Genomic DNA, 26014 nt, shown 5'->3' with positions numbered 1-26014 from the left:
AAGATGTGACTGAGCATAAGCTAATTTGATATACTACTGAAGAAGTGCTGAGTCACTGCCTCAAAACCGGATTTTATACATTTAAATGCTGTGAGACACAACTAATTAAGACATCCTGTGTCTTCAGTCAGGGACAGACACTCTATTCATGTATGCCAACGCAAAGAACAATGTGTCCTTAGTTTAGTACCACTTTAGTCAGCGCTTCACATTTATTTAAATAACAAGTTTTATTATCTGGTACTTTCCATGAATAGGGTACAAACATTTCAACAAATAGATACTTAAGAGGAAATGTTCACTGTCATTTTTTATAAGGTTTTGCAACACTTAGCCTATACCAAAATGTGATTTGTGCACATTTCTAGCTATGAATATTACACAAATAAGGATCTGACCAAAATATATTTCAAATAGGCCTACATACATGCTAAATATATGTTAATTTAGGAAAAATTACTTAATTTAAACCTACAAATGTCAAACATGGCAAAATATACTTCAAGGGGCAAATAAATGCCCATTTGGAAAAAGAAAATATATTTACATTGAAAAAGTATACACACGGCCAAATAATATATACGGGAAAATATTAGTAGATAAAATATCTCTGGAAAATATTTAGGCAAATATATTTTAAAATCCATTTTTGTATATTTTGTAGGACTATTTAAAAGTGTACATGGAAATATATTCAGATTCAGATGGGAATAAACATCAAAATATTTTGTTATTTTGATTTATATTGTTGGATTTAGAAGGTCAAGACCTCTGAGGTGGTAGAGTCCAAATTCACCATTTTACACTGATATTTATTTTTTTCTAAAACTAGCTAGGTTAATTTTATGTTACATTAGTTTCTCTACAATACATAGCACAACAAAGGAAATGTGCCCCTAATGCTTTAAAAAATCCCATGGGAACCATGAGCAAGTGCTGTTGGAACTTTTTTATGGTGAAGCAATCAAAAGTTAGACAATAAAACGTGCACTGATCCAAGAGGATCTCTATTTTGACTTTGGGTCAAAGGTTCTTGCACAGCAATCCCATGATCTCACCCTATTGGTCTGCTGAGACTTTGCCATGACATCAATCAGCTCTTGAAGGCTTTCCGTGTGATTCCCATCTCCATGGTGGTGTCCGCAGGTGCCCGCTGGCAGTTTCAGGCTCTGAGCGTTGTATACGGCATGTTCCTGAGAGTGTGTTTGGTTAGCTAGCGGTTCGATCATGTAGCTCACGCTGTTATTGACCGTTATCATGCCCCTGAGGATTGAAAAGACAACGTGTCAATCACAGGGATGGTTAACCTTTCAGATTCAATGATAATGTGGAAAATCAGAGTCATGGACATTTAAACTGGCCGACAGGATGGAAACCTCTCAGCTGGGTTTTGCACAGGAAGCAGAACAGCTTCTTCACACAAACTGATCTTTATCCCGGATGGGAGGGTGAAGAAAAAAGGGAATACAACTCAATTGATAGCCAACTTGTGTTTATGCTGAACTGGGTTATTTAAGCAAAAACAGATTTTCTTGCTTCCTGGATATCCAAGTATTCCCCGAACACAAACCTAGTTACACACACAACACTTCACAGATGTACAGGGACGCCCAACTATCAATGAAAATGCTTCCACTGCAGAAATTCACAACAATATGAAAGGCACAAAAAGAAGCCAAACCTAATATTTGCCCGTGACCAGAGTCCAGAGAGGACTCCGCCTCCTGTCCCCAGTCCAGAGAGGACTCTACTCCTGTCCCCAGTTCAGATAGGACTCTACTCCTGTCCCCAGTTCAGATAGGACTCTACTCCTGTCCCCAGTTCAGATAGGAATCTACTCCTGTCCCCAGTTCAGATAGGACTCTACTCCTGTCCCCAGTTCAGATAGGACTCTACTCCTGTCCCCAGTTCAGATAGGACTCTACTCCTGTCCCCAGTTCAGATAGGACTCTACTCCTGTCCCCAGTTCAGATAGGACTCTACTCCTGTCCCCAGTTCAGATAGGACTCTGCCTCCTGTCCCCAGTTCAGACAGGACTCTACTCCTGTCCCCAGTTCAGATAGGACTCTACTCCTGTCCCCAGTTCAGATAGGACTCTACTCCTGTCCCCAGTTCAGATAGGACTCTACTCCTGTCCCCAGTTCAGATAGGACTCTGCTCCTGTCCCCAGTTCAGATAGGACTCTGCTCCTGTCCCCAGTTCAGATAGGACTCTGCTCCTGTCCCCAGTCCAGAGAGGACTCTGCTCCTGTCCCCAGTTCAGATAGGACTCTGCTCCTGTCCCCAGTCCAGAGAGGACTCTGCTCCTGTCCCCAGTCCAGATAGGACTCTGCTCCTGTCCCCAGTCCAGAGAGGACTCTGCTCCTGTCCCGAGAGGACTCCATCTCCTGTCCCCAGTCCAGAGAGGACCACGCCTCCTGTCCCGAAAGGACTCCATCTCCTGTCCCCAGTCCAGAGAGGACTCTGCCTCCTGTCCCGAGAGGACTCCATCTCCTGTCCCCAGTCCAGAAAGGACTCTGCCTCCTGTCCCGAGAGGACTCCATCTCCTGTCCCCAGTCCAGAGAGGACTCTGCCTCCTGTCCCGAGAGGACTCCATCTCCTGTCCCCAGTCCAGAGAGGACTCTGCCTCCTGTCCCCAGTCCAGAGAGGACTACGCCTCCTGTCCCGAGAGGACTCCATCTCCTGTCCCCAGTCCAGAGAGGACTCTGCCTCCTGTCTCCAGTCTAGAGAGGACTACGCCTTCTGTCCCAAGTCCAGAGAGGACTCCGCCTCCTGTCCCGAGAGGACTCCATCTCCTGTCCCCAGTCCAGAGAGGACTCTGCCTCCTGTCCCCACTCTAGAGAGGACTACGCCTCCTGTCCCAAGTCCAGAGAGGACTCCATCTCCTGTCCCTCCTGTCCTTGCTCCAGAGGAGGCTGGCTGTCCATGAAGGGTCTTCGCCGCCCTGGTCTCCTGAACTGCCTAAGCCGCCAGGGCTCTCTGAACTGCCTGAGCCGCCATGGCTCCCTGAACTGCCTGAGCCTGCATGGTCCCCTGAGCTTCCGGCGCCTTCATGGTCCCCTGAGCTTCTGGTGCCTCCATGGTCCCCTGTAGCACTGGCACCACTCTGGAGTCATCTGCAACTGCCAGCATCGTCCTGCTCACCTACCTGTCACCTCCAGGACTCTAGGGTCTGTCTGTTCCCAAGCAACATTATTAAAGTTTCAGTTTGGATTTTTAATCTTCAGTTTGTTCCCGATACCGTTACAATATTAAGATTAACTAACAATCTTACAGTTACATGGTAATATTATGTGAACGTTAACTGTCTATAAATGGAGAAAGTTGCTACTATCTGTAAAAGGCATCCTGCAAAGTTGAAGAATGCTCAATGACATTAACAAGAGTTTTTGAATGGCAACTAAAGACATGCTAACACATCTGTTATATGATAAATAAAACTCTAGACAAAATGTTTTCATGGCGGTAATTTAGTGGAATCATACAAAGCAGCTGTGAAAATCATCTGGAAGGACGTGTGTACACTCTATAAAATGCTCAAGCTTTCCCCATCTCCAATCAAACCCAACACACTCAAGCTGTGCTGGCTTATATATACTCATTGATCTTTTTGGATATCAGTCAATGTGTGTCTGTTCAGACAGGAAATGGAGTCTCTGAATGAGCTGCAGCTCAACAGGACTCTATACATCTACCCTCGGCCCACTCAGAAACCCAGAGAAAAGTTGCACAATGAACTCGCTGAACTCACTTCCTGGGCTAATAAACTGGAACTTTTGCACAACAAAGCCATATCACTAGAGCTGAATTTTCTAAGAGTCTGACAGCAAAATTTTATTAAAATTGTTTTGTGAAAGTCACAATTACTAACCAATCAAGGACAGTTTTGAAGTGAAGTGAAGTGAAGTGACGTGTGGCCAAGTATGGTGACCCATACTTGGAATTTGTGCTCTGCATTTAACCCATCCAAGTGCACACACACACAGTAGTGAACGGTGCCCGGGGAGCAGTTGGGGGTTCGGTGCCTTGCTCAAGGGTCTCACCTCAGTCGTGGTATTGAGGGTGGAGGAGAGCGCTGGTTATTCACTCCCCCCCACCGACAATTCCTGCCGGACCTGAGACTCTAACCCGCAACCTTCGGGTTACAAGTCCGACTCTCTAACCATTAGGCCACGACTGCATGATAATAATACTATAAAATGTAAATTTGATGAACTAAAGAATAAAATAAAATATTTTTGTTCGGAAAAAGATCATGTGTGAATAAGAAAATTAAGCTATAGCTCACAAGACGCCATGGGTTATGATTTTACCTTGGTTTAAGGTGGGGAGTGTCATTTCTGAACCACTAGTGGCACCAAAAGGAATTGCAAAAAAAAAAAAAAAAAAAAAAAACTCCTCACATCTGCCAATGATTGCATCCCTGTTGTCACTATAAAATGAAATAAGCCAAGTACTGTGCATTTACATGGGCTCTTCCAATAAAAATGTTACAAGCATTACATTACAAGATTCTAAATTAAAGATGCATTGAACATGCAAGATAAAATCATATTTTTTCACATAATACACATGCAGATCTACAGTGGTTCTTACCTGAATCCAGCACAGGTGCTGATGACGACACTCGACCCCTGGATCCCTTTGACTGTTCCATGATAATAACAGTGATCCTGAAACCAATATTACATAATATAAGTATAACATTAGAGGAAATGTGGTTTTGAAGTACTATACACTATATAAGTACACAGTAAAATTTAATTAGACTCACTTAATAAAAAGCATGCAAACCGATTGGCTTTAAAAATCCAAGTAAAGTTAAATAGGAATAGCATGTTGTGCTGACAAATGCTTCTAGTCACTAAAAAAAGGACTGTAGAGAGTACTTTACTTAATTTACTTTAGATTTACTCTTGACTTAGTATAGCTACCATTCTTGTTACCATTGTTGTGTTTTCCATGCTGAATGTTGTAGTCTGTGTGTGACTCAAGCATAAGCAACTGTAAGATAGTGTTTTTTTACCTAAATGTTAGCAACAAAATTTGAATGCTCCAAGTGCCCAACCAAAGGGAACACTAATCACCATAATGGTGAGTTTTTTTTTTTTTTTTTGCTTGACAAAATGGCACTCAAGCCAATCAATTAATCTTAACTTGGGTTTTCTGAGTAAACAAGGTATAGTATATGAATTGTACAGATTACTAGATTTTTTACAATTAAGTTAAGACATTAAGGGCCCTATTTTAACGATCTGAAACGCAAGTGTCAAAACGCGAAGCGCAAGTAACTTTGTGGGCGGGTCTCGGCGCTGTTGCTATTTTCCCGGCGGGATAAATGGCTCTTGCGCCCGGCGCAAATCTAAAATGGGTTGGTCTGAAGTAGCTTCATTATTCATAGGTGTGGTTTGGGCGTAACGTGAATAAACCAATCCGAGCGTCATCCAACATTCCCTTTAAAAGCAGGTGCGCAAGTTCCATTATGGATTGCTATTATTATGGCGTATTTACCAGGCGCACGCCAGGAGCGGTTCACAGCTGAGGAGACTGATGTTCTTTAAGAGCAGTGAAAGACAGAGAAGTGAAGTTGTAATGTTGTACATTATGGTAAAGGTGATTTCACAGTCTTTTTTTTTTTTTTCAGTCTTTCAGTTTTTCAGTCGATTTTTGTTCCTGGTTCTTGACGGACAAACCAATTTGTCAGATGTCCTTATATACATATATGTCTTGCCACTATTGGACAAACAGGTCTTATCCTTAATTATTACAATTAGCCTGAATCATTTGTAAGCTAGATTTATGCCTATTTTTTCACATCTTCGTGGCACACCACAATGATTTCCGTCATCTCATGTGTTAATATTTTTTAGTGTAACAATTTATGATTTGCAAAAATAACTGTTGCATCTGTGTAGGTTACATGAGCAAAGTGTATGCGCGTTGTGCACGCTATACATTATGGTCAAGCATGCGCCCTTAAAATAGCATAATGAACAACGCGCAACGCGCCACTGACTTCAGACTAGTTTTTTTCTGGTCAGTGGCGCAATTGTTTAATGGAACAGCAAAATAGCACCAGGGATTGTTTGCGCCGGAACACGCCTCCTTTTTTGCGCTGACCCGCCCAGGGAGCGCAAGTGCATTCACTAGTTTAGCGACGTGCTTCTGTGGAGGGAAAAGCGCGCTTTGCGCGGGTGCAAAATAGGAATGACACATGCGTCGGTGTACAAAGTCAATTGCGCTGGGTGCAAGATAGGGCCCTAAGTGTTGTTGGACAATGAAACTGAACACTAGCCAATATAGGGTTGGAGGTTTCACACGTACTGTATATACTGTATGTGTGGCCTGGTGGCCAATCTTCACTGATTTTACATTCCATCAGTAAGAGCAGACAATGAAGGTTGAGTTAGCAAAGCAATATCACAGCTGTACACAAAAGTATTGCAATTTATACAACATAATGGGAGACATATCAGAGTTCAAAAGAGGATGGTGTTTGTTGTTGGTGCTCATCTGTGACCAGGACAGCAAATCCCTGTGGTGTATCGAGAGTAATGGTATCCAGGGTAATGTCGGCATACCACCACGCAGGATGAACCACATCCAACAGGAGTGACTTTTAACGCAAGAGGAAGCTGTCTGAAAGGGGTGTCACCCAGATAGTATCCAAAAAACATAAAACCCACAGAAATGCGCACCTCAAATTTCCTGTTCCCACCAAAACTGTTGCCGAGAGAGCTCCACAGGGTCAATTTTCATGGTCGCTTTGGTCACTTGTGCCAATGCCAAGCATCAATTTTAATGGTGCCAGCAGAGGAAAACTTGGGCAGTGGACAATGTAAAACATGTATTGTTCTCTGATGAGTCCACTTTCACTGTCTTTCCGGGGGAGTTAGAGAGAGAGAGCCCCAAAGAAGCTTAAAGGGTTAGTTCACCCAAAAATTTAAATTCTGTCATTAATTACTCACCCTCATGTCGTTCGACACCCGTAAGACCTCCGTTCATCTTCTGAACACAAATGAAGATATTTTTGTTGAAAGCTGATGGCTGAGAAAGGCTTCAGATAGGCCTCCATTGGCATTCAGTACATTTACACTCACAAGACCCATAAAAGGCACTTAAAACGTTGTTACAAAGTCCATCTCACCACAGTGGCTCTACGCTCATTTTTTACGATGTGACGACAATAGTTTTTGTGCGCAAAAAAACAATCAAAATAACGCCTTTATCCAACTTTTTCTTGTCTTCCGTGTGTGCCTCCACGACGCATGCGTGAGAATATTACGCAGATCCGGCGTTCGGACACATGACCCAGAAGCGATTTGTTTACAAGCAGAGGAAGACGCTCGTATCTAAGCTGTTGAATTCTACATTGATCGTGCTTTAGGTCTCGACGTAGTTCTCAAAATCGGGCTAAAGTGTGCATTTCATGGATTCCCGAACGCCGGCGCTACGTCATATTCTCGCGCATGCGTCGTGGAGGCAGACGCGGAAGACAAGAAGAGGTTGAATAAAGTCGTTATTTAGATTTTTTTTTGCGCACAAAAACTATTGTCGTCGCTTCGTAAAATTATTGTAGAGCCACTGTGCTGAGATGGACATTGTAGCGACGTTTTAAGTGCCTTTTATGGGTCTTGTGAGTGTAAATGTACTGAATGCCAATGGAGGCCTATCTGAAGCCTTTCTCAGCCATCAGCTTTCAACAAAAATATCTTCATTTGTGTTCCGAAGATGAACGAAGGTCTTACGGGTGTCGAAGGACATGAAGGTGAGTAATTAATGACAGAATTTTCATTTTTGGGTGAACTAACCCTTTAACACCCAGACTGTTGCATGCAAAAAGTGAAGCAGGGGCGTGGATCAATGATGGCACTGCCAAGGACTACTGAACCATCCTGGAGGACCATGTGCACCTAATGGTTCAAACACTGTACTCTGAAGGGGGTGCTGTGTATCAACATGATAATGCACCAATACAGCAAGACTGGTGACAGAGTGGTTTGTTGAACATGAAAGTGAAGTTGAACATCTTCACAGTCACCAGATCTGAATATTATTGAGCCACTTTGGGGTGTTTTGGAGGCGCGAGTCATAAAACGTTTTCCTCCACCAGCATCACATAGTGATCTGGCCACTGTGAGGAAAGAGGAATGGCTCAAAAATCCTCTGGTCACTATGAAGGACTTGTATCTGTCATTCCCAAGACAAATTGATCCTGTATTGGCTGCAAAAGGAGGCTCTACACCACACTAATAGATTATTGTGGTCTACACCAGGTGTTTCAGTTTCATTGCCCAACCCATGTATATATATATATATATAGCCTATATTACAACATAGTTTATCATAAGATTACTCTGACAATATGAACTATTCACAGGCTTTTTAGAAGTGAATGATTCTGGAATGGCCCTTGCACTCACCCTGTTGGAAGGCCTGGAAAACTGACGGTTTCCATTTGGATCGTACCATATTTCCTGATATTCAGAAGAGAACAACACCCTTAGAGAAGAAACAAAACAGACAAAATAATTCAGCAATACATTTAATCCGCACAGCTGGTATGTGACCAGACAGGTCATGTTAAGGAATAACATAAACACTTCAAACTTGTTTCCATTCCTTCTCTGGGGTCACACATGAATCAGGATTTGATACTTATCAGATGCAGATTATTTAGAGAGAAGAAACCATGAGGCCTTACTGGCTATATTGAGTATTTCAAAGGATTTCTGTGCAGAAAATGGCCGACAGTGTGAAGTGTCTTTCCTTTAATGACCTTGAGCTCATTAAAGATTCATCTAAAGTGGCTGAATGCTTTGAGAATCAGAGATCCACAGTAAGTGTGCTTACAGTCTGAGAACAGTCTGTTTATTGTGCATATACTCTTTCTCCTCAAAGGTTGAAACAAGACCACTAAGTGTTAAACTGGTCCTAAATATTTAATTTCTCCCAACAAGTCTATCAAACGATTTTCACAATGACTGCCTCACACTCAAATCTTGTCTTAGCATCGTACTGTGTCAAGTGATCACTGATGAGAGGATGATGATTTTCTTGCTATGTTTCCCCCAATTCATAATTAAAAAGAAACGACTGCCCCTTCACTGACACTAGAAACAAATGTGTTCCTATTAATATGATATCATATTGGATAGCATGAAGTGGATACACTTTACAATTGTCCCATTAGTTATCTTTAGTTAATGCATTAACTAAAAAAGTAACTAATAATGAGCGATTCATTTCTTACAATATTTATCCATCTTTGTTAACATTAATTAATACAAATAAAGCCGTTCATTGTTAGTTCATGTTAGCTCAGGTCCATTAAATAATGTAAACAAATCCAACTTTTGATTTTAATAATGTATTTATAAAAGTTAAAATTAACATGAACTAAGATTAATAAATGCTTTAGAAGTATTTTCATTGTTAGTTATTGGTAACTATTGTAGTTAAGTAATGTAAAGATTTACCACAATATCATTAAAGCCACTTAACAAAATTAATATTGTCCACAAACCATACATATTTATACAAACAATGCACACATTACAGAACTATGTTGTTCAAATGCATGAGGTTAATGATGATATATAATAATTTTTATTCTGTTTTATGGGTTTAACAAAGCAAAATATAAATATTTTCTGCTGGTTCTTCCATCTCCTGTCATGTTCTGCCTCTTCTCTTTTTTAAACACACACACACACACACACACACACACACACACACACACACACACACACACACACACACACACACACACACACACACACACACACACACACACACACACACACACACACACACACACACACACACACACACACACACACACACACACACACACACACACACACACACACACACACACACACACACACACACACACACACACACACACACACACACACACACACACACACACACACACACACACACACACACACACACACACACACACACACACACAAACGGTTTTCAAGGAGTTTTATCCTGTACAAACTGTATATTCTATCCCCTAACCCTAAACCGACCACTAAACCTACACATCATGGGGACCAAAAAAAGTCCAGGACAAAGATTTTTGGATATTGCCATCTTTGGGGGGACATTTTGTCCCCATAATGTAGGGTTTACCAGGACACACACCCCCACACACACACATTTATAATTCTAAAGCGTCTGTCTCTCTTTGTTTAAATTAGTGGGCCCAACAACACTTGCTCTGGACACAGTCCAGACCTACTGGGCTGTGACCTCCATCACCCCCACGCAGGAACACCCACCAGGCTGCACAAGTCTGCACTGGCCCTGCAGGACCCTGGATCTCGGCCAGGGAGAAAAAGTGTCATGGACGCGAGTGCAAAGAGCCCCTCAGAGACATACTGGTCATCCGGGCATTTGGATATGAGTAGGGCCTTCAAAATAAATACATGCTACAAGTATAAACACTAGCACACAGGGTCCTTTAAGGTCATAGAATCATATTTAGTATAGCATCAACATACATTTTAACAGTTTAAAGGGTTAGTTCACCCAAAAATGAAAATTAGCCCATGATTTACTCACCCTCAAGTCATTCGAGGTGTATTAGACATTCTTCTTTCAGACGAATAAAATCAGAGTTATATTAATAAAAGTCCCAGCTAATTCAAGCATTAGAATTGCAGTAATAGTTGCTCTGTTTTGAAGTCCATAAAAAAATACATCTGTCCGTCAAATAACGTGCTCCACACGGCTCTGGGGTGTTAATAAAGGCCTTCTGAAACGAATCGATGCGTTTCCGTAAGAAAAATATCCATATTTAAAACTTTATAAAGTTAAGTCTCGGCTGATCGCCTTCCGTATTCAGTTTATGGAAAAAGTGTTGAAAGTGTCTCTGCCATTCAAAGGCTTACGCGACCAGGAACGCTCGTCAGACGTCGCGTCAACATTTTGAACTCCGAGAAGGAACTTTCAAAACTTTTCAGGAAGGCGATCAGCTGGAACTTTACTTTATAAAGTTTTAAATATGGATATTTTTCTTACACAAACGCATCGATTCACTTAGTTCGATTCAACAGTAGGCCTTTATTAACCCTCCAGAGCCATGTGGAGCATGTTATTTGACGGACAGATGCATTTTTATGGACTTCAAAAACAGAGCAACTATTACTGCTATTATAAAGCTTGGATTAGCCTGGACTTTTTTAATATAACACTGATTTTATTCGTCTGAAAGAAGAATGTCATATACACCTAGGATGACTTGAGGGTGAGTAAATCATGGGCTAATTTTAATTTTTGGGTGAACTAACCCTTTAAATCCAATTTCCACTCTTTCAAACAAAGACTATTTGAGACACAACATCTACTGGAGGCACACTCAGTTTTGAAAGAAGGATGGTGGTGTCTAATTTGCCATGTCAGAACTTTTCATGTCACATCGAAAACAGCAAGGTCATTTCACTTCCAGATACAGTCCAAGCGGGTGGAAAAGCACTCAGGACAGAAATGGGGGCAGTAGGTCAGGGGGTTCTTGAGTGTATCTGACACCCTCTAAAACAATGCACGCCTGTTGATCCAATCTACCGAGCAGTCAGAGGGAACTAAAACGAGCACTTAATCTGCCACACTGCCGCCCAACGACCCAAAATGTATTGCTATATTAAACCCAGCCACAAACAGCCACTGGGCCAACGAGAAGACTCATAAATTAACTATAAACTGACTCTGGCTGTGCATGATGCCATAGTCCCTTAGGCTCTGGAAAAATTGAGTGAGTGTGAAAGAAATAGGTATTATTTAACTGACCGAAAGAAGGATGCTGCACATACTAGGTGGGCGATTAACAGAAATTTTAAGTGGCGCCTTGGCAGTTGTTTTAGCTACACGATAACAAACACTTACGGAAAGACACCTATAAAACAAAGCTGGCAAAAACAGAGCATGCAGAGATTTTGATTTTGGTCCAAACTAACAAGACCAACTATACCCTTGAATAATGTTTCTTCTAACTTGCCAATGGGCGTGACCGCTCATTAATAATTATATTTCACATTATCTTTATTACAAAATATATAATTTGTCCCTATTAATATTGGATTATTTAGCATATTGTCTTTTTGCTATTAAATATTTACAGATTTTTATAAAGTAAACATAATAATAAAGTTTATATTGTCAGTAATATTTCAAGATGAACACTTACTGGACTAAAGCAACTTAGGCTTACATGATTATTCATCATTATTAAAAAATAATGTTAAAATGTGAATATCAATACAGCAGGCTTTTGAGGAATGTCTATTTTGTATACAATTGCAGAATTCATTGCATAATATGTTTTGCCCCACACAATAAAAACTACAAAGCTTTGATTATAAAAAAACTAAGCATTCAAATATCACTCATACATTATTGGGAGATATAGAGCAACAACTGATATTTATGTGCATTTTATGAAAGTAGCCTGCTATACTGTTATACGAATCTCATTGATTTGCATTACAAGCTTTCAGAATTACTTTTTGGCCATATAAATATCAGCAACTGCATCAATAATAATTAAAAAAAAATAAGTTTGGGAGATGTTTTTTTCCTCCTGAAATACATATTGATAATTGATGATAATTCTAAAAGATTTTGGGCTATCATTTCATATGTCATGCTTTACAGGGTTGAATCCTAGGCTCAGAATAATAAAACCCTTACTAGCATCTGTAAAACTGCTTTCTACCATCTTAAAAAAAAACCATCTTAAAAATATATCTAAATTACGGCACATGCTCTCAATGCAAAATGCTAAACAGTTAGTTCATGCGTTCATGACCTCAAGGTTAGATTATTGTAATGCTCTACTGGGTGGTTGCCCTGCTCGCTTAATAAATAAACTCCAGCTGGTCCAAAACGCAGCAGCTCGAGTTCTTACTAGAACCAGAAAGTATGACCATATTAGCCCAGTTCTATCAACACTGCACTGGCTGCCTATTAAACATCGCATACATTTTAAAATCTTACTTATTACTTACAAAGCACTAAATGGTTTAGCTCCCCAATACTTGAGCGAGCTCTTAACATATTATACTCCATCACGTCTACTGCGGTCTCAAAACTCTGGCCAGTTGATCATACCGAGAATATCCAAATCAACTGCAGGCGGTCGATCCTTTTCCTATTTAGCACCTAAACTCTGGAACAGTCTTCCTAGCATTGTTCGGGAAGCAGACACACTCTGTCAGTTTAAATCTAGACTAAAAACACATCTCTTTACTGTGGCATACACATAAAATCACTTTTTCAATGAAATGATTGTTAGGCTGCATTAACTAGGTCAGCCGGAACCGGGAACACTTCCCATAACACCTGATGTACTCGTTACATCATCAGAAGAATGGCATCTACGCTAATGATAGTCTCTCTGTTTTATCCCGAGGTTTACTGCAGTCAGCCGGATCCGGGCCGTATCCAGTTCAGATGGTGGACCTGCGCCCAGAGAAGACCAACACATGACCCTGAAGTGTCTGCAGAGACCGTGATTAGACTCCCCCTGCAACTGCCTCATCGACACGGCATCTCAATAAACCCGTCTCCGGCGTGTTGACTCGGATTGTTCGAATATTACAATTAAATAATACTTAAATCGATATGTCATCCTCAATAAACCCGTCTCCAGCGTGTTGCCTCCGATCCTTCGAATATTGCACTTTAATAATTATTTATTCAACATCATCCTCAATAAACCCGTCTCCAGCATGTTGCCCCCGGTCCCTCGAATATTCTGATCTATTATGACCTCTGAGCTGTAAAGCTGCCAGAATAATAATAATAATAATAATAATACGCTGTTTGTTAATTGGCCAGAGGAGAACTGGCACCCCGACTGAGCCTGGTTTCTCCCAAGGTTTATTTTTCTCCATTAGGTCACCTAATGGGGTTTTGGTTTCCTTGCCACTGTTGCCTCTGGCTTGGCGTGCTCAGTTGGGGGACATTATTATTTAGATTTATTTCGATTTTTAGTTGAAAAATTTAAACTAAATTAACCATTTAAACTAAATTACTGATCGAATTATTGATCTAACGCCCACACTGTCACTGTATGATACTTGAAATGTTTCCAGAATGGCTATACAGCTGATTGGAATTATGCTGCATTATTTTCCTGTTTAACACTGTAAAGCTGCTTTGAAACAATCTACATTGTTAAAAGCGCTATATAAATAAAGTTGACTTGACTTGACTTGACTTGACTTAGAAAAATACAGTGTTCTGGAAAGCCAATGTGGCAAACTTTTGTGTGCAAATTAGCTTTTTTCGTAGAAAACTTTGCTGCATAGTAACTGCAAGTTTGCTGCAAATAAACTTTAATGTTGATAAATAATCTTTCTTTCTCCTTCCCTCTGTATAATAAGGGAAAGTAATATATATCACCCCACAAAGATGCAAAATGGATAGGAATTATTTTCTACCCACAAAGCACTAAAAGGTTTGGCACGAGGCCTGACAGATGCAGTGATGAAGAGCTGTGTGTTTGAGACACGGCCGTCTGGCAGCAGCAGAAACAAAGAGCTCATTTCAGTGCAGGCGAGCTGCGTCTCAAGGGTCAGTGGGCCACATTTTCCCCTCATAGCAAATGACATCACTCTAGAAGGAGGGTGAGGGTGAGGGAGAGGGAAAGATGAAATAGGGACATCACGAACAGACAGAGAATGATTGGAAAAGGCAAAGAGAGAAGAGGAGACAGCCTGGAGGGGAGGATGATGTAATTGGGGGCATTGCCTTGGCTATTGCCGCAATGGAGGGGCATTTATTGCTCTGTTGTAGAGCGTATCAGAGCCTAAAAGCCTTTCTGAGCGGTCTGCCCTCTAACTGACAGCCAGTCAGCCCCCCAGAGGGTTCATATGAAAGTCAAACAAGCCAATGGATGTATAAGAAAATAAACAAAAGCAACAGAATGCATAAAGCACACATTAAAGCCGACATTAAATCAATATTGATCCTATTTACTTTCTTAACCCCTATAAAGCCCACTAGGGGGCTAACTTGATCAAAACTTTCTGAAAAATCTGTTGTACACAATGTAATGCATGCCTTTTGTCGTTTAATGGGTAGTTTCCTGAACCATTTATGCTTTGTGGCATTATCCTGGGGAGCATTATCCTGCTGAAAGAGGCCACAGCAACCAGGGAATACCGGTTCCATGAAATGGTGTATATGGTCTGCAACACTGCTTAGGTAGGTGGTACGTGTCAAAGTAACATCCACATGGATGGCAGGAGCCGAGGTTTCCCAGCAGAACATTGCCCAAAGCATCACACTGCCTCCGCCGGCTTGCCTTCTTCCCATAGTGCATCCAGGTGCCATGTGTTCCCCAGGTAAGCGACGCACACACACCCGGCCATCCACGGGATGTAAAAGAAAACGTGATTCATCAGACCAGGCCACCTTCTTCCATTGCTCCGTGGTCCAGTTCCGTGATGCCGACTGTTGGCACTTTCAGTGGTGGAAAGGGCATGTGTACCCTGACTAGTCTGCGGCTATGCAGCCCCATACACAACAAACAGTTCTACCCCTGTGTATTCTGACACCGTGTCTACACCGGACGCGACCGTTGACGCGCCGCAACAGCAAGAAGCAGTCTACACTGGATGCGACGAAGCAACCATTACAAATAATTTGTCATAAATAGAACAAGGCAGAATCAGTTTTCTGTCAGGGTTTTGTCGTGTTGTGTCATGCTGCGCCGCATCCAGTATAGACAACATCACTAATTATAATGGGTTATATTGACTTTTGTCATGTCGCATCGAAGACATGGTGTGACACCTTTTTATCAGAACCAGCATTAACATCATGAGCAATTTGAGCTACAGTAGCTCGTCTGTTTGATCGGACCACACGGGCCAGCCTTCACTCCCCACGTCCATGACCCTGTCGCCGGTTCACCACAGTTCCTTCCTTGGAGCACTTTTGACAGATACTGACCACTGCAGACCGGGAACACCCCACAAGAGATAAAGTTTTGGAGATGCTCTGACCCAGTCGTCTAGCCATCACAATTTGGCCCTTGTCAAACTCACTGAAATCCTTACGCTTGCCCATTTTTCCTGCTTCTAACACATCAACTTTGAGGACAATATTTTCACTTGCAGCCTAATATATTCCCAGAGTGTCTATTTACACCAAGTGCAAATAGCGTGCCTTGTTGGCAAGTGCTATTTACACTAGCTCCGCCTAACAATTCCTGGTTGGGCCAAACAAATATAAAAAACGACACACATTTAAACATCTTCAGTGGTGTAGTCAATAAAGCGCAAGGCTTGGGAGGTTTTGATGCGATCGACCCGGGTTCGAATCTACCTTTTGCCGAGCTCGCTCTTCTCCCTTTTCCCATCACATATCACATCGGAAAGGCCTTTACTTTCAATAAAAATGTATCTAAAAGTGGAGATAAATTGCCTAATGAAATGCTTAATAATAATAAAAGTATTTATTGGGTAGGGTTAGGGGTAGGTGTAGGGACGCTTTTATTGTCCCATTAAGGCGGCATCCATTTAATACTGATGTTCAAATAGTATGTTTGTCAAAATAAAGTATAAATAGCATCTAATTAATATGTACACATATTGCAAAGAACTGCTACTATTTCATGGTGTAAATAGAATATATCACTATTTTCACTTAGTATCCTATTTCACTTAGTAAATATCATCTACAGCTATTTGCACTTAGTGTAAATATCGTATATTGCTAAGAAAATGTTATTTTTAGAATCTAGTTGCTATTTACACTTAGTGCAAATGGCCGCTGCCATATATCCCACCCACTAACAGGTGCAGTGATGAAGAGATAATCAGTGTTATTCACTTCACCTATCAGTGGTCATAGTGTTATTATGTATATATAGCGGTGTATATACTATAAGCCTGATGTATTAAATATAATACTCAACAACAACAAAAAAATTGTCTAAAGGTTTAAACTTTTCTGACTATTATTTCATATTTCAGGCTTTACAGGGTTAAAGCGCATTCCTGGACTTTTTGTTAATGATTCACTGGTGCACAATTGTTTGTCTTTCTAATATTTCATCAAAATAACTCCAACTGCCAAGCACCTGACTCCAATTTTGTACCTTACACCCACTTTGTTATGATCAAATCAACTCCAGATGAGTAAAATCAAGTCCTGCTCTAAATCATTTTTATTTCATTCAAAAATATGTCACATTACAGAAGTAAAATGGTTGAGAATGACATTTCATGTTGACTTCAAATAAATCACTGCTAGTGAACTATAATCCTCTGATTATACATCATTCTGATGACAAAAGCCAACATTCTGACCGAAACCATTAGGGAGGACATGGCGTCAGACCATAGACTAATGTTTCCTCTGAGATCTGTCAGCCCTCTGGAGAGAGAAAATGGACAGAAATACAGGAGGGATAGAGTGAAAGAAACTTCACCGACAGGTCAGCAGACATAGGCTTGAGTCTGTCATGAATTATGCTAATGAATACGAGTGCAAGAGAATGAGGACTCAAGAGAATCAGTTGGGTTGTGGGGTTCCCTGCTACTTCAGAAAACGTCCTAAATATTATCTCCCAAAACAGTCCACTGACACTCGAGTCACACAAACCCAGTCTCAACACCCTCAGAAGACCTGAATCAGCAGTGTCCTGCCTGGATCTAAATCCAATCCCCTCCTCTGGGTCCATGAGGGCAAACATTCATTAGGATAAAAGCCAGGAGTCTACGCCAGCACACACACACACACACACACACAAGCTTTCTCCTTCAGACGGTGATGGATATATCCTGGATGATGGCCACAGCCTAGAGATTCACAGCTGCTTTTTGAAATTCTATGCATGAGCGTTCACTTTTAAATGGGGAGAAGGGGAAGTACAACTAAACAAGCAGGCGGAAAGCACAGAGATTCAGAAAATCTTTATCATGTACATCACTGACAGCCAGCCATTCCCCTGAAATCAACCACACTGCAGCAACAAAATCCTTAATAAGCTAAAACCATTATATATCAGCATTAGTAATTTAATTATAGTAATTATAATAAGTTATAACCTACATTATGGAGCATGTTTCATACAAAATTGTAGCTAAATGTGCTTTACAAACAAGTGAAAATTTCTAGGGGTCTAGTTCTGGCTGGTTGTTAGCAGTGTTGTTATTGTTAAATAAAACTACAACTATTAAAAAATATATATAAACATTAGATGAAAACGTAAAAAAAATGTAATTAAAATGAGAAATGTTGCATTGGCAGTTAACTGAACTAAATACATTTTAGTTTAGTACTAAAACGGAGATAAAAATAAATAAGCTAAATAGAAATGTATTAAAACACACACACACACACACACACACACACACACACACACACACACACACACACACACACACACACACACACACACACACACACACACACACACACACACACACACACACACACACACACACACACACACACACACACACACACACACACACACACACACACACACACACACACACACACACACACAAAACTAATAAAAATGACAAAATCACATAACAAAATAACTAAAATGTAAACTAAAATGAAGAAGGAATATATAAAGATACAGTATATGCTAATTCAAAATATTAATATAGAGACAGAGCGACACGCGTCATAATCTGAAAACCACGCCCACCGGGGGGGAAACAAGCCAACACTCTCCATTGACTTTGTATAGCGTGAAACGGCCTCCTTGTCATTACTGACGTACAACAACAAAAAAACAGAACAATGTCTAAAAGCTGATATATGACACAGTGTACAGCAAACAAGCTAAAAAACACAGAACCAAAAACCCAGAAGTTGTTATAAGCTGTTGACCCAAAAAACGAGCGTTGGATTGTCTAAATGTGCTCTGTCTCTATAATAGTAAATAAATAATACTAACCATTGGTCACATTCTATGACATTCTGGTCTCTAGATATGCAAGTTAAAAAATAAAAATGTCTTTGCGTTGTTTCTGTATTTAACATGTTATTTGTGGAATATATGATGAGTACTATAAGGTGCATGTAAAAATAAAAAAACAGTCAAACTGGCTTTAACTGTTAAATCAATTAAACATGTAAAAGATTATAAATGAGTGTGCAGGGGCATGTTTGATGTAAGAGAAGCGGAAATTTCTGGCAACATTTTCCTGCAGTCAAAATCACCTGTCAAGAAACCTAATTAGCATGGACTGTTTTTCCCACTGAGTGGCCCATGGGGTGTAGACTGAGGTTAAAAGGGTAAAGAGAGGGAGAAAGACTGTGTAGTACGCAGGCATTCGGTAGAAATAACTCATAATAAACACACCAAAGACAGAGAAATAATTAATGACTAAACTTGACCTCAATTAGAATTAACCCGAGGTTTTGAACTGAGATGGATATCTTTAAAACCATTTCCCTTGCTTTTATCTTGTCGCACCAATATTGAAATGATCCACAGGAGACGATTAAACCCAGTTTGTATTAATATGCATTGCTCAGACATGAATGCAAGGATGAGGGAGGTATAGCTGACCCTGCATTCATTTCACAACAGCCTTAATCGATAAACAGTCCGCATGAAACGAAAATCATGCTCAATACAAAAATAGTGCCGCCGAGACACCACAAGAAGAGAAATCTCATTTCAGTGCTACTCGAATACTGAATATACTCTTAAAAATAAAGGTTCCAAAAGGCGATTCTTGCAGCGATGCCATAGAAGAAACATTTTTGGTTCTCCAAAGAATCATTTTTTAATCTAAAAAAATATTTTTCCACTATAAAGAATCTTTTGAGCAGTATAAAGTTTCCATGGATCTAGTTTTTTCAAGGAACCATCAATGCCAATAAAGGACCTTTACGTATGCTTGCATTGAAAATGCTGAATTTCCAGTTAATTCTATTTCCGAAGTACCTCCCACGCAATAGAACTGATAAAATATAACTTTGTATGGACATTATCTATTGATGCTACTCTTTAAAACACTGCTATTGGTCAGTCGTCATGACTTCTGTTAGTTTGACATTACATCAGAGAGGATTCCAATAACAAAGTGTCTCTCTGAATTAGGATGTTGCTCAATATTGCTTATGAAAATGAGTTAATTCTCGCAAATTATAAATCGCACACTTCCCAAAAACAAGCTGACACAATTCTTGTGAAGTGCTGCTGATTGTTTTCATTACACCAAAGACTGCAACATAGGTTGCATCTGTGACAAATGAGCAGCAGGGTGCCGTTCCCTACAGTTATCTCAGTCAGACGCCATGGAGTCGTGCTCTGGATGGATCTTCAGTTGGTAGCTTATGGCTTTTCCATCTGCTCTGATTTGCAGATGGGACCTTCAATAATGTGATACCACTTAGACCAAGGGTTGCATCAGCCATTCATAAGTTCTTAAATTGACCGTTTGCAAAAACCCGCCCCCTTTAGTTACTGTTGTTAAAGCTACACTGTGTAACTTTTTTAGTCTATTCTTAGTTAAAAACACTTAGTTCTTTCAAAAATATATGTGCTCATTAATGTATATTTACTTCTTTCAAGTAATAAAGTATTCCCGTAAGTTTATAATATGCCATTGAAAATACATAAGGTAATGGGATCTAACAGTGGTCGCCATGTTGCCCCTCCATCTTGAAAGTACATTAGCCAAAGAGGGACATACCCGTAAATTCAAGCTTCGCCTTTCGCGTTTTTACCGGTTACTGATGGCACTGTACAAAATTCTTTGCCTCGCGCATGTGCGCGTCAACTTGTTCAGACTTGTCTGGTGCATGCGCAGAGAGTTTTCATCTCAGCAGCGTCCAGTAACAGAGTTATACAGAGTTTTCCTGGCTTGTTTATTCCTCAAAAGTCTGTTTTTCCTTGTGTGGTATTTCTGTGCGTTAATAACTCCGTAAGTAATAATAGTTATTGTCATTGTAGATGTGTTTCAGAGTGTGTCATCGCGTAATTCAGTTGATGTCACCTCAGAAGTATTTTTGTGTCAACATACAATAGCATAATGCTCACCTATTTTGTTATCAACAATGTTTATTCGTTTATAGAAAATATTTGCTTGTAATGTATGTTGATGGAAATATGTATCAGGTCTGATCGGCATATTAACAATTGTTATACAGAGCGCACTGCAGTGCTAACGTTAAAGCTGCGCACACACTTTTGTAACCGGACACCGCTTGTTAGCAGCAGCAGCTCCGCTCCTGTTAATGCAGCTGCATTTAGCGCCTATATATGGTACAATAAGCTCTGGTTTACGGTTACATTATACAAATGTAACTTATAAGTATAGTTATACAGTTCTTAACTGTGTATGTATATTTACCATCCTTATTTGTTCTCTCACAGAAACCACATTTATGTACATATCCATGCAAACTTGTTTATGCCTTGCAATTGGATGACTGAATAAAAATTACTATCATCAAAGTTCACTCTGGATTAGCTGCAGTTTTTTTCTAGCCGAATAATTAGGCCAGTTGATTTCCAACCATCCCACTGCGCACAGAATATCCCACAGGCACCGTGTCGAATGTGGACGAGGTCGAACTGGAAGCCATGTTAATCTTGGACTAAATCGGCCACCGTAGGAGTTGAAACGAAATCGGAATTGAGAGGAACAGAAACTTAAATTCCCTGGATGGTCATATACCTTTTCACCACTAGATGGGGGAAAATATCACACAGTGTAGCTTTAATGTCCGACAAGCCTTGGCGTTCTCACACCACACGTTCTCACGTAGAGAAAATACATTGCGGAGCAAAGCGGACACTGACAACACACCGACAGACAGAAGACAGCAAGTTACTTTTGATTTAAACAAAGTCTCAACTTTAAAATGTTGTCTTTTTTTAAGAAATGTAAACCAGAAATAGCGTTTTGTGGCTCTTTAATGTGTCGTGATCGCTGTAGTGCCTCCGTTAAAGCTGCTCGTGAACCGATTATCTCTTTCTTCTAGTTCATTGATAAGCATAAAATTAACATCAATGAACACTAAAATAAATATTGTTTCAACAGCAGAAAGACGTCAGTAAACACTGTCTTTCAAGTTCAAGTCCACCGGCGTTAATCTACTAACTCTCCTGACAGCTTTGTCGGACAAACCGGCGATGTGATTGGTCAGATCGCCTGTCAATCAAACTTGCGGCGAAGGGTGAATTGGACTGTCAAGTCCACACTATAATCTTAAAGGAATAATTACTAAACTAGTTTGTAAGTAACTATGTACTTTATTCAGTTGCAACATTTGTTCTTAAGGAAGAGCGTAATACAAAGTTTACACTCAGTGATCCAATAGCAGCCTTCAAATATGTGAGCAGAAGTTGTTTAGAAATGCCATGAATACACGCGCAAAAATAATGGAAATGGCAAATTTATTGGCAATGGTGGTCCTTCATAGTGGAAGTGGAAAACTTTTCTAAATGAGTATATTTATTTACAGTTATAAGTATGTGATTGTCGTTATATTTGTACACTCACATTAAAAGATAATTCAATGTTGTTGTTTTTTTTTTTGTCATTGTACCTTTTGTTTTATTTTGGAACATGTTGAAATCATAGACCGTAAAAAAATATGGACGACGCGACTTCATTGACTTCCGCTGACCAAAGTTGAAGCTTTCATAGGCCCGCTCACGGCGCTGACATCTTGGGACCGAGTCTGCGCAGTAGCGATCTCGGGACCGGAGTTGCGCAGTAGAGAACAGGAAGTAGAGGCGCGATTATCAAAAGCCCGCCCACACTCTCGCAGATGCAGAACAATTAATTATGTTGGTGTGAAATAAACAGTTATGGAAATGTAGAAATTAAAGCTAAAGCTCCAATCTCCTCCCAAAAATCCAGAAAAAAGTCCGTTAGTGCCTCAGTGACATCTTCACTCAGAGAAGCCGTCAATCTCAGCTGTCAATCATGACGTCACACCCCCCGTTTTTATAGCATCAAATAACTCACTAAAACTAAACTTATTTAAAAAACGAACACTTGAAATGAAATTATTGTAATAAAAACTGCCTAAAATGACAGAAACCATCTTTAGGAAACAATTATTTGAAGTGTAATTAAATTGTTTAGTGTGTCTCGAGCCCAGCTCGCGCCCATTCAAATACATGGAGGGGTGGGTTTTAGGAGCTATACTAGGACCGGCCACCGGGGGGCGATCGAGGCACGGAAGCTTCAATTTCTGACTGGAGCACTACAGGCTTGGTTGAAATCCAGCATAAGAACAGAGGCTATAGGCTCTATGCACGACACAGTTCCGGGTTCGACTGTACTAGGCTATCAACTTCCGGTTCAACTTCCTGTTTATTCGAAGCGTTATGAATCACTGAGTCGATTCAGCGGTTTGAAGCGGCAGTTTGGCGGTTTGACACGCGATCCGAATCATCATTCGGCTCAGTGATTCATAACGCTTCGAAGCTTCATGATGCTTTGTTTTGAAATCGTCATCACTATGTAAGTCGTTATTTAGGGTTTTTTTGCGCACAAAAGTCGCTCCATAAAGTTATTGTAGAACCACTGTAGTGAGATGGACTTTGTAACGACGTCTTTAGTACCTTTTAAGGGTCTTGAGAGTGAACCGTGCCATTGTGCCAATGGAGGCCTTTCAGAGCCATCAGATTTCAACTAAAATATCTTCATTTCTGTTCCGAAGACGAACGGAGGTCTTACGGGTGTCCAACGACATGAGGGTAAGTAATTAATGACAGAATTTTCATTTTTGGGTGAACTAAACCTTTAAGTAAAAATCTATCTTTACAACTTTCACTTGTAATGGAGTAATATTTGACCAGTAGTACTTTTACTTTTACTCAAGTAATGGAGTTGTGTACTTTGTCCACCTCTGCCTTTTAAAGCCAAAGATACAGCTCAGAAATAATCAACCCGATTTATTCGGTTGTCAACCTGATATCATGCACACTAATGAACTTATCCCCTATGGCAATGCACTCCAGGGGGAGACACTAAACCACGTGACACGCTCAGCTTCCTGTGTCCTGGAGCAGGAGTATCAAATGTCATTCCCTTATGGGTTACTGCTCGTGCGGCGCAAACGCTCTCCATCAACACATGCACATCTGCTTGAGCCAAAACGAAAAGGGAAACCACATAGATGTGTATTTTTGGTGCAGCGCTATGAACAGCATTTCATTGCAAATATATCACCTCCAGTTGGTAAGCGATATGTGGTACAGTGGAGTAAAGCTGGACAGCAGGGGATGAAACTGAATGGAGAGGGTTATTTATAAGACTGCATGCAAAAACTCACTCATTTCTCTGGAGTTGTAGAATCAGATCTTCTCCTCCCGCAGATATCTTGACCTCTGCCTCAGACGGATGCTGGGAAGGCAAATCAATCAGGTTATCGAGAATTATCCAATGAATTCCAGTATGCAAAATTGATGATACAGAGTAGATTTAAAAAAGAATATGAATGAGGCAAGTAGTTTATAATAAGCAGCCTATTATATATACAGTGGGGTCCAAGTCTGAAAATATGATTCTTTTTCTGATTATTTAAACAGAAATAAGCTGGAAGTTAGAAAAATTGAAAACAAATTTAAACTAAAATGATGAAGAAATCACATAAGCAAAATGTCAGACGTTCTTGCTTCCATATACTGGAAGAAAAAGGCTGTGGAATGAATGCGGCTCTAACGCTTGGCAATACAGCAAACACTTAAAAACAAAAACTCAGTTCAACTTTTCACTACAATTCTTATGCCGAGGTATTATATCTTCTATATTGGCTTAGAAAATCAAAGTGGTCTTGGACGTTTATGTTCCCCACTGTATAAAACAAGCCATTTGAAGACAAATTAAGTCTGCAAATGTGTAGTTTGACAATAGAAGCACAACATAACATACACCGATGGTGCACTCCAGCAAAGTATCTTCATTCTCAAAACTACATTTGGAATCGACATTACCTTAGTGGCCACATGAGATCTTTTGTGTCTGGCTGGGCTGATCCACTCTGGGTAAGTGATAAAGTGCTCCGGGTTGTCATGGATCCGATATGAGTCTCCATGACGACGTTCATCTAATAGTGCAATAAATCAATCAATAAATAATCAATCTGACACAATTTCCAGAGAATGAGTTCAAGCGCGCAGCATCTTTCGCGGGCGCCGTGATGTTATTCCACTGCTTAGACTTATAGCAACAACATTTTAGTCACAATCTCTTTTAGGAATGTTATATTATAATGACTACAATACAATAATACTCACCCGTACGCGTGTCGTCGCCATGTGCAGTGCATCTTAAAGAGAAATGTAAACAACAACAACATAAGAATAAAAACAAACGGAACTGCACGGCGCCCGCGACCATGCAGCGATTCAAATGCACGCCCTGAGGCATCATAAATTAGGCTGTAAATGTAAAAAAAAAATGCACGAAATAAATGAGCCGTGCACGAGGAATTACTATCGATTATGAGGAGCATTCATGATGAACAGCATCGGTGTGTGAGACTGTAGAGACCGACAGTGGCAGTGAGAGGAGCGCATCTTTTCAGCCCTCTATCAACAAGCACCTCCCCTTCTCCGTTCTCCACCATTCATAAAACCTATCTATCTATCTATCTATCTATCTATCTATCTATCTATCTATCTATCTATCTATCTATCTATCTATCTATCTATCTATCTATCTATCTATCTATCTATCTATCTATCTATCTATCTATCTATCTATCTATCTATCTATCTATCTATCTATCTATCTATCTATCTATCTATCTATCTATCTATCTATCTATCTATCCTCCATCCATCCATCTATCCTCCATCCATCAATCTAGCTATCCTTCATCCATCTATCTATCCTCCATCCATCCATCCATCCATCCATGATCTATCTATCTATCTATCTATCTATCTATCTATCTATCTATCTATCTATCTATCTATCTATCTATCTATCTATCTATCTATCTATCTATCTATCTATCTATCTAGATTCAAGATTCAAGAGTTTTATTTGTCA

General features: G+C 40.2%; 1 protein-coding gene across 1 annotated transcript in view; it reads right to left on the bottom strand.

Annotated features, from left to right (window-relative positions):
- The window catches only part of adam19b (ADAM metallopeptidase domain 19b), a 43998-nt gene extending 18486 nt beyond the window's left edge, over positions 1–25512 (bottom strand). The window contains exons 1-6 of the mRNA XM_079838228.1: positions 25255–25512; positions 24952–25064; positions 24291–24361; positions 8423–8501; positions 4596–4672; positions 1059–1263 (exon numbers count right to left, since the gene is read on the bottom strand). Of these exons, the coding sequence (XP_079694354.1) occupies positions 1059–1263; positions 4596–4672; positions 8423–8501; positions 24291–24361; positions 24952–25064; positions 25255–25390 (681 nt within the window). The 5' untranslated portion in view covers positions 25391–25512. The remainder of the gene's footprint in view (positions 1–1058; positions 1264–4595; positions 4673–8422; positions 8502–24290; positions 24362–24951; positions 25065–25254) is intronic.
- Between the last annotated feature and the right edge of the window lie 502 nt (positions 25513–26014).

Source organism: Gobio gobio (genome assembly GCF_949357685.1).
Source record: "Gobio gobio genome assembly, chromosome: 16".
Taxonomy (NCBI): Eukaryota; Metazoa; Chordata; class Actinopteri; order Cypriniformes; family Gobionidae; genus Gobio; species Gobio gobio.
The sequence above is the reverse complement of the archived record's forward strand: the minus strand, read 5'-3'. Positions and strand labels throughout refer to the sequence as shown.